General features: G+C 41.0%; 1 protein-coding gene across 1 annotated transcript in view; it reads right to left on the reverse strand.

Annotated features, from left to right (window-relative positions):
• Nucleotides 1-7361, reverse strand: part of SLCO3A1 (solute carrier organic anion transporter family member 3A1) — a 72843-nt gene extending 65482 nt beyond the window's left edge. The window contains exons 1-2 of the mRNA XM_018572804.1: nt 7249-7361; nt 2742-3005 (exon numbers count right to left, since the gene is read on the reverse strand). Of these exons, the coding sequence (XP_018428306.1) occupies nt 2742-3005; nt 7249-7333 (349 nt within the window). The 5' untranslated portion in view covers nt 7334-7361. The remainder of the gene's footprint in view (nt 1-2741; nt 3006-7248) is intronic.
• Between the last annotated feature and the right edge of the window lie 3467 nt (nt 7362-10828).

Here is a 10828-nt window from a genome sequence, read left to right on the forward strand (position 1 = left end):
CTGGTATGCCAATCACTCTCAAATTATTGCGCCTGGATTGATTTTCCAAGTCATCCACCTTTTCCTGCAGAGTATGTATGCGCTTTGCCATATCGCCATAAGCGCGGTGAGAATCTGTAGCGTCATCCTCAATAATACTTATGCGCTGTTCTATGGCCTGTATGCTTTTACTCTGGGTTTCTATGGCAGCATTCATTTTGCCCAGGTGGAGTTGCAACGTTTCAGCAATTATGGCTGCTATATCTGCTTTTAGGTGTTTGGTCACCTCTGAGGCTATTAGGGCATAGTCTATGGCTGTTGTGGCCACGGATGCAGGGGTTAACTCACCCTCGGTTGTGCCTGTGTCACTCTCCTGCAGCATGTCTTCGGCGGCCATATTGGCTGCATCTGTTGTGTCCCCTCCATCAGTGGAGCGCCCTGAGAGCGCTCTGCGGGCTCGCGGTTGGCGGTCGATGTATCTGTCCATCCTCGGGGAGTGAGCGGTAGGCTGTGTGAGGCTGGCCGGGTGTGTGAGACGGACCGTTGAGCAGTTTTAGGCGGATGGCGGGACGGAGCTCCGGTGCGCTCGTCTATAGCATTGGGCGCCGGAACCGGAAGTCCTTTTTACCATGTGATGTGCACAACATGCCTACCACTTTGTAGGTACAAAATATTTGAAGTGTGTCACAAACTATAATTAAGGGGAAAAAACAGAAATCTTGAGTATGCATAAGTGTTCATCCCCATGCTATAAAACCCCTAAATAAGATCTATCTATCGATCGATCTATCTATCTATCTATCTATCTATCTATCTATCTATCTATCTATCTATCTATCAGATAACTTATAAGTGACAACCTGGACAGGCAGTAAACCTACCCATGCAATGGTGGCACAGCCTTTACTGAAGCACAGTCTCTTCTCTATGTATTGTCTCCATCTGTGGGCAGGTGCAGTAGTTGTATGCCTTTTGTTTAAACCTTTGCATGGAATGGTAAAGTTTTGGTGCAGTAACAGGTATTCTATGGAAGACTTAAAAAGAGCAACCGTAAACACCAGTATTTATTTAGACTTCCCAGTTTTCCCCAATAAACAGCAGAGCTGCTCTTTGGGGTCCCTTTTTCCTGATTTTGGTGATATTGCTGTTCAACACAGGTACTGGCAAGTCGCCACATTACATCTTGTCTCAGATTTCCACATGATGGCAATGTTTACATAGACACTGGTCTGCTGATGTCTCAACTGGACTAACTGCCACATCCTGCTGGTCTCTCTCTGGGACTTATCTTACTCTCTGTTGTACCTCCAGCTTCTCACTCCGAGCCTCTTCTCTAAGTAAAACACCCAAACACACTATCCCACCAAAACATACATACATAACTCTGCCTCTCAAAGTAACAGCCTACTGCTCTTCCTTCTGGATCATCCTGCCATCCATTCCTGCTTAAGGGAAAGACTCCCATGCGCCATCAGAGTCCCTCCCTGCTGCTCCCATATTGGAAAAGAAAGAGATAGAGAGAAGTTCTGTTCAACAAGGGGTACCTATAGTATATTAAAGCCACAAAAAGTAGATGTTCTGCAGATTAGAAGTAGCTGACCTGTAAACATGAGGCACGGGACCTTGCAACATAAGCTGCTGGAGTGTGAACTATTAAACAGTAAAACAGTAGAAAGGCATCATGGCACACTCACAAACCCGCATGTAAAACAACTTGTCTCACCACTAAGGATATCCTCTGCAGAAGACGTGTATCCAAACCTCTGTTATTATCCTTAGTGGCGAGACAAGTTGTTTTACATGCTGGTTTGTGAGTGTGCCATGATGCCTTTCTACTGTTTTACTATTCAAAGCCCATTTCGTGTGCACCTTACTGTATAACTGGTGACAAATTGTTGAGTGCGTTTGTCATTTGTTTTGCTTGAACTATTAAACAGACATCAATCACTTTGGTTTTCATTAAGACTCCACTTGTAAAAAATTTAGGAATATGACGCTACAAAGGCCAGAATCCATTATTGGATGACAAGCAATGAATTGTCAGTGCAACAACAAAAATAAGATGCTAAAAATGTGGTGCATATCCTAGAGCAATAACAGACATAGTGCTGGTCTGACCAAAAAGATAGATAGATAGATAGATAGATAGATAGATAGATAGATAGATAGATAGATAGATAGATAGATAGATAGATAGATAGATAGATAGATAGATAGATCATTAGACATATTGCATTGTTACAGAAATTTCTTAAGTGATCTTCATAACAAACAGGCGGTACATAGATTGTTTATTTTGTACTAGGAAAGTAGTAGGTCATGTGGACTGAAATGAACTTCAGACAAGTTAGTTGTTGGTTTTCCGCTACTGCTTTGTGATGTGGCTTGATTTCTCCAGGGCATGGCTTTAATCTTTCAAGAATATGTCCTGATTTCAACAGAACTCTTCTGGTTTAGGAACACGGTTTCTCTGTCCCTGACCACAGTTCAACTCTCATTCCCTTGGGTTCCACCATCTTTAGCTCGGCTACCTTCATTCACACATCTAAAATGTCTTCATGAGCTTTAACAAGAATCTCTATGGAGTTTGTTTCATTTATTTATGATGGGTTATTTATAAAGGGCAAATGCCATGCAAGGTCACTTTTTACTTTTTTTAGTCTGAGTTATTTAAATTTATAAACAACAATACATTATTATGAGATTTAAAAGTTTCCTTTTTTAAGGAGTTTATTAGGAGAAAAAACACTATACTTACATACCTCTGAGCTGTTGAAAACAGGAAGCTTCCTCTCCTGACTCAGAAGAGTGCCCCAGCACTCCATTACTGGGTTTTGGCCTCTCATATTCCCGGTCAGGTAGCATGGTTTGCTCGCTCTCTTCAGAGTTATCCATATGTGTAGAGAGGGACTGTGGAAATCCAAACATCAGCAGGGATGAGAAAAAGAGTAAGGCACCACAAAGCAGAAAGCCCGCCCACCAGGCTCCAATCCATCGCGGGTCTTCTGGAGTGATTTCCAGCTTGCCTGGTACAATGCAAATAATAAAGAACACTCAATAGCAGTATGTACAGTATTTTGCTATATTCAAATTGTCAAGAAACCACATTACGCAGTCAAAATAAAACAAACAAACAAACAAAAAACAGAGGAAGATAAATATCTACCCTTCAGACCTGATAATCTGTGACTGGGCATATTTGATTTGATTTGAGATCTCCTGCTCTTTGCTTCATTTGTCTGTCATGAATTACAGTGAGACCAACAGCACAAGCACTACTAAGATAGTAAATGACAGCTGCACATAAGGGGAGGATCCATGGTGTCAACATAGACATGCAAAGTGCATAAGGAAGCAGTTCAGTGTAGGAGTGAGGTCACAGCAGCAGCTCCTTATAAAGCTATATAAGGTTTTGTATATCATTTTATAGTTATTGTGCATTACTCTGAAAATCAAAGTTCTTTGCAAATGGAATAACTGGTATAGTTAGGTTACAAACAGCACATGCCCATCAAATTGAATAAAGAGCAAAAATACCTTACATCATAAAATAAAATGTAAAAAAAACCCTTTATTTATATAAGCTTTGTCACTTCAAAAGGCTTTACATTGATTATTCTTCAACTAACTGCACATCATTTGCTTAAAATTGCATGTATTTGGTGTTTCCTATCCATGGGTCTTCCATCTCAGCTACGCTTTCAAGTCCCAAACTACCTATAAAACAATATTTCCCTCGTGTGTTAATAAAGCCCTCTTTTGCAATGCAAATGTGGATAAATCTAACCTAATTTCAAATAATTTTGCTTGAAATTCCCCTCCAAACATTTAACCAGCCAAGGTCTTGCTAGATCAGATATTAAAGGTATTCTAATATACAAAGTACAACTTATCATATCAAAAACACACTACAGTCAAATATGATAGAATACAAACTATGGGGTCTATTCACAAAGCTGCCGAAGGATCTGGCCGTAGCTTCGGCCTCAGGACCACTTCGGTTCAGTAGAACCGAAGGGGTGCTTTACGGGCTATTCACAATAGCCCGTACAGCTACCGATCATGGGCAAGCGGCACGGCTGAGCCGAACGCATATGCATTCGCTCGGCTGAGCCGTACTGAAAGCCGAAGATGGCCGGGCGGCCGGCCATTGGCAGGCCGACAGCCTGCTTCTGACAGCTGGGCGGAGCCAGCCGTGATCTTACGGCTGGCTTCGGCCACTTGCAGTGAGTTCAGCGTCCCTGGTTACCTGCTAACCAGGGACACTGATCTCCAAACAGCAAACTCTCCCTGGCGCCCCGGGAGTCTCCTGCTCCCGGCCGCCAAGGAGAGAAACAGGGCTGTGTCTTTTTTTCTTTATTCTGACACGAGCAATGTCAGAATAGAAAAAAATAATAATTTCCCATTGAAAAGCATTGGGACATTACTATTGGCTATTTCAATTTGCAATAGACAATAGTAAACTAGCATTGTACCCGCCCTCTGCTGCAGTTCACCATCAGATCCATCAGCAGAGGGTGGGTACAATGCTAGTTTACTATTGGCTATTGCAAATTGAAATAGCCAATAGTAATGTCCCAATGCTTTTCAATGGGAATTTTATTTTTATTTTTTCTATTCTGACATCGCGTGTCAGAATAAAGAAAAAAAGACACATCAGTGTTTCTCTCCTGGGAGGCCGGGAGCGGGAGGCTCCCAGAGCGCCCGGGAGAGTTTTTTTTTCTTTTTTCTTTTACAGCAGCAGGGCCGCTGGACAATAGGAAACTATTGGGCGGAAACGCTCGGCGGCATTCGGCTATTCGCTCACTGCTGTTCGGGATAAGCTAGAACAAGCCAGTCAATAATCCCTATCCCAGTTCCTTCAATACCAAATCCAAAATATTAAGTTCCAGGTGAATATTATTGTTTCTAAAAGCTAAATTGCTCAATAGGTTCCCCATATCCAGCCTATTCCCATCAGCCTTCTCCACCCTAAATGAAGATGTTTTAGAGGGAGAAATTCAATTTCATATTAAGAATCTTAAGAAAGGTAAAGTCCCTGGCCTTGATGACTAATACAAAAGGTAGATTAGGTTCTTTAGGAACTCTATCAAATCACATTTTGGGACTTTTCACATCCCCTGAATTGTTAAAAGCTTCCATAGCAGTGATCCCAAAACAAACAAAGATTACCAAGACTCTCGAGAACTACTGAACCAATCTCTTTGCTAAACACAGACCTCAAACAACTCACCTAAACAAATTCCTTGACTCAAAGGTACAGAGGTACCAAGTAAGGTTGGTACCTCAAAGGCAACCTTCCACAAATATTCAAAATTAATCAATCTAATCCACCAATCAAATTACCTTAATCTTTTATTGTCTTAGATATCGAAAATGACTCTGACAGCTTCTCCTGGTCCTATATACTAGAAAATTCACTCAAGCCTAAAAGGACTAAGCTCCAGGCTCATAGCATATCTAAAATGACCTAGCTCTTAGCCTACCACTGTAACTGTGAAACCAGTAACTATGAAGGGAGGCCGTTCTCAAAAGCACTCTTTTCACACCCCTGGCACTCCATATTAAATACAGTTTTCTTAAACAAATAATTTTACTGTGAAGTTGTTGCAAATTTCTTTCTTGCCAATAAGAGCACTTCCTGCTGCAGACTGACAATGCTAACCCACTGTGTATAAACAAGTAGCAGTGTTGTAAGCCTGCTGTATGTGCTCCTTTAGTTGCCCATTGGGCTGCAGACTAGGCAAACTGACAAAGCGCACAGCAGACTGACAATGAAAAAAACTATTCACAAAACATGTTTTGTTGAGAAAGCTGTATACAGTGAAGCATGATGTCAAACATACTGAAAAATACAAAAAAAATAAGAAGTATAAACAATGAGGTTCCACAAACAATTGCAGTACTTCCTACTTTAAGTATTAGGCTAAAAAGCTGCTTGCCCTCATTGTAAAAGTAAAACTGTATCCAGCCCTATAAACAACACTCCAAAGATCTTGACAAGGGGGGAATTTTCTGTGTTAAGGGTCGGAAAAATATATGTAATCAAAGCGGTAGTAAACTGTCAAACTAAAATAGACATTGTGTGCCCCCTGGAGGTGTTTGCCATAAAGTGCTAGTATGCACAGCATATTAGCACATTATTAGCACAGTATGGTTAACTTACTTTGCATTCGATCCCCTCCAGCGTGGCAATGTCAGCTCTCTCCAGTGGCGTTGGCGCTTCCATCTTCACATAATCTTTTTTTAGGTTCAGCGTCTTCGGCCCCTTGATTGGCTGGGCTGGGATGGTGCAACTCACATGTATGCACACAGATAACATGTTATAACCTCCAACCTTGAAGATTGTAAGCTTATCTGCCTCTTTACAAAATGGTGTCATAACATATCTGTATTCAGTGTTGAATCAGTCTGTGAGTCATAAAAAAAACTACCAATTATGGTTAACTGGAGTCGAAACTCATAATTTGTTGACTTCCTGATGGCAATATTATTGAAAGAAGCTAACTATAGTAGTTTAATTTCAATAACAGAAGACTATATTAAGATGCTGCACAGTACAAACATGGTCCATACCAAAGTCTACCAAATTAATAGCTGTCTGCCTGCAATATGTTTCAGAGGCAGCTCAGTAGTTGGCAAATAACTAAATATGTGGAGGTCCTATAGAGTAGTTTCTGTTCTGTGAACCAAGATTAATAGACTTCTCTTCACAATTCCCTCTCCCAAACTCTCCAAAGATATTCTGCTGTTCTATCATTAGACCACAAACCTTCAGGGATTTATATGAACACATAGCAATGGCTGTTGGATCCATATAACATACTGTATATAGCATCTAAATAGTAAGCACCCACCTGTGAATTTCAAGTGGCTATTCCGAAAGTTGAATTAAAGTGACATTAAAGCTAGAATTAACCCCCCACCCAATACTGCTTTAAGGACTTACCTTGTGTGATGCCTCTTGATCCTGAACAGCTTTTTGCTTCCACTCGTTTTCCATAGTCCTTCCAGCGCTGGTGACGGTCTCTGATCCAGCGCAGACTCTTAGGGTCCCACACAGTCTGTCATGCGTGCTCCCGGCTGCACACATTCAGTCAGATTTTAAAGAACTTTGCTGCCTATACTACCTTTTTCCAAGGGAAGGTGTTAATTTTTTTAGGCCAGGTAGTTATAGTTAACACATATGGACGCTCTCGAATTTGGCCTGAACATTTAGGTGTTGATGACCTCCTGGTCATGAAAGAGTTAACACACAAAAACACTTACTTGTGTCTGCAAGTAAAGCATCAACGTAAATCTTCGTACAGAAAGATCCCAAGATGAACCCGCAGGCAGGTCCAAATACCAACATCGTGAACAGGATACCTGCAAAACAAAAGAAGAATATTGTTTTTTGGATAATTAAAATAAACCGGAGGCATAGCTTTTCACAAAGAACAAGACTGCTGTGGGCACATGTGTTAGTTTTCAACAGCTACAGTAGTTTTGCATGGAAGAAAATTACGCAGGTGTCAGGAACAGACAAAAGTCATTTCAAAGGTCTCTGACAAAGTGTAGCACATTTGTTGCACATTTATAACAAAAAAGAAAATTAACGTGTAGTTTATGGAACACTTACAAAAGGACGTTAAGCTCAATGTTATTTGACCTGTTTATGTGCAAATGCAGTTCATGTATTCTCTATGCATATATTTTACATGTGATAAAAGTTACACTATAGCTTCAAAATACTGCCCTTGTTCATGGAGAGTAATCACCCTGGTCACCCTGTATTTATATTATCTAATGACCTTTAAGTCCCTCTCCACCTTTGTAAGTGATTAGCATTTATTGTGGTAATGAAGAGGTACAGTGATGATGTATACATGTGTACATTTTCATGACTCACATTGCAGACTTTCTTCATTTTATTATGAACGTTTTATTAGATCTGAAGCCTAAAAATTCTACATTTTCTCCACAGGAAAATCATTTTGATACCAGGGTGTCAGACTGTAATCAGATGTTCCCCATTGTAACATGATAAGTAAACACCAGCTCTGCCTTTACACACAATACACTATCTGGAAAGGGGGGGGGGGTACCCTTTGTTATTTTAGCTTCCTAGATAGAATGAGCACTTAACCCTTGCAGTAAAGGGATAGCCCCACTGCAAGAGTTACGATTTCATTCTTTAATTCATGGGAAGACAAATTCATGGGAATTCATGGGAAGACAAATTCTGTAAACAATCTATTTATACATTATATTTTATATTATATTATACACAACATCCTCAATACTGTGAAAATCCATCCAATCTGGATGGGAGAGAAATCCAGCAAATTTAAGAGGTATGAAGATTTCTGTACTTGCGATACATATTTACAGAATCCCTTTAGTTGTCTTTCTTTAAAACAGACATTTGTCTTTCAAGTCAATATCGGGAACACAAAAGCTATTCATTTATAGTCTGGACCACAATTGCTCAGAAAATGACCATTTTTCTACATACCTGAAATACCCCAAAACAACAAACAGTACATTGTTCAAAGCACAGATTACAATGAGCTATGGATTGCATTTAGACACAAGTCTACTCTGAAGATAGCTACACTGCCATCTACTGGTTCTAATACAGATTACAAGTAAGAGCAGCAGAGGGAAATATACAGTATTTCTGCAGAAGAGCCCTGAAATGTGAGTTGTTCTTTACCTAAAGTTTACCTTTCTGACCGTGTTTCATGCTATGACTATATTCAGGCTGTAACATGAAACATGGTCACATCGACAACCCCCCGACTCCCATCGGACTTGTAGTTCTCAAAGGAATACAAATGCGGTGACGTCATCAAACTTGTAGTCCATGGACACTTTCTTCAATCCATGTTAGTGAATGTCCATAGCTTGATATGGAAAGGGACGAGTGGGAGAATCTGATGAAGCCAGAGCATTGCACTCATGATCAACTGATCGCAGTTGCAATGCTTTATTGGATCCAATGCAAAAAAATTATAAATGCACATTTTTTTCTTTTATGAAGATGTAAGCATTTTTCTGAACAAAATATTTCACATTGTCAAATCTTTATTGAACCAATGTTAAAATACACCAGAAATAAGCGGGCTACTACTGCTGGATTCCACTGGAAAACACCAGTTGCTTGACGATGCAAATGGAAGTCAGAGGAAAGTCTGAATTTCTTATTTGTATGCAGGTTCCGGATCACTGATTCTAAATACATTGAAACCAAATTGTCAGCATGACAGCCAGTATTTTCAATATGAAAGGTCAGCATTAGTTGCCTGTACCTCACTCATGACAAGTTTCCTTTAAAGCCTATCTCCATTGAAAAAAAATAAACTACCCTTGCAGTGGGTCCAGTGGCATCACTAGGGGGGTGCATGGGGTGTGGCCCACACCCGGGTGACACCATTGGAGACATGACAAAAAAATGACTGACAGTCATTTTAGTGTCACCCCTTTTGCCCCTTTGAAAAGTTGGCCACTTGGTCATTGATGAGAGAGGAGGAGACCCGGCTGCATTCCTTATCCCACCGAGTGAACATCCTCTACTCCCTCTGCCGGTGTCCAAGATAGCCACTGGCAGGTAACAGCGTGTGATGTCATTACACGTGTGCACGATGACGTCACGTGCAATTATGTCACGGTGGGGTATCACCCGGTACCCACTGTGGGTATCACCCTGCCTTCAGATGTCCCTGAGTGGGGCTAGCCCCACACTGCAAGGGTTAATTCTTTGTTTATTTCTAGGGGTAGAGGTATTTTGTAAAGGACTTTTACTTACCTGACGCTGCTCCCTCTGGCTCCATGGCCGGTGCCCACAGCCTCTCCCCAAACTCCAGCAGTTGGAGGCCCACTGATGTTATTGCGTCTAATGCAAGGCCCATAGAGCTGCATTATATGTGAGAATGCCAATGAACAGTCCACAAGCTGGCGCATAGGGGAGACCAGTTGAGCTCTGACTGCCAGCGGAGCAGGGATGGGGTAAGTAAAAGTGCTTTACACAATAGCCCTAGATATAACCAAGCAATCAACCCTTGTAGTGCTGTGGTAGCCACATTGCAAGGATATTTTTTTCTTCCTGGGGATAGGCTTTAAACAATAAAAGTATTTCAGTGGCTGCTCCTTAAACAGATGAAAACGATGATGTTCTTTCCTCTCTATAGAAACTGCATCTTACAAAGAAAAAGAAAAGAAGTGAATGAAAAATTCATGTGTTACCCATTTTTGGATGTAATGATTCACTGTGACACATGAGATTTCCAGACAGATGGAGTTTGTACTTAGAATGTATATCACCCCCTTCTGAACTCTGCAAAATTCATTGAGTGTCGTAGAAACTCATTAGAAATCTGTCTTGTGGTAGTGCAACAAATGGCGCAACTTGCGACAGCGATGTGTGTGCTGGTAAGGTGTATTTGAATTTGTCGCACAATTGTCTCAGAAGAATTCTGTCATAGAATTGTCTCAAAGATGACTTACACAAGTCACACAATTGGCTCCAACATAGAAGAAGTCATAGTTATTGCCACTTTCCTTATTAATGGTATAGCAGGATTTCTTTATGAATTGCTCATAGCCACAGTGACACAATGGAAACCTGTCACACAGAAGGACAACCGGAACTTGTTGCATGAATCAGAACTAGCAAAATAACTGTTGCAAGGCTTTCATGCATTAGGAGCAGCCCTTTCTGATACGAGCATACTGCCAGAAAAGTGTTACAACTTCTTTGCTGAATTGCAGTTCCTGTGTCATAGCATAGAGAGCTCTTGTCACCTCCAATGTACTCTCACATAGGGGTCTTCTCAGCCCCCCCCCCCCCCATTAACAAGAAATAAAA

Source organism: Nanorana parkeri, unplaced genomic scaffold (assembly GCF_000935625.1).
Source record: "Nanorana parkeri isolate BGI_ZX_2015 unplaced genomic scaffold, ASM93562v1 scaffold2137, whole genome shotgun sequence".
In the NCBI taxonomy this organism is placed as follows: domain Eukaryota; kingdom Metazoa; phylum Chordata; class Amphibia; order Anura; family Dicroglossidae; genus Nanorana; species Nanorana parkeri.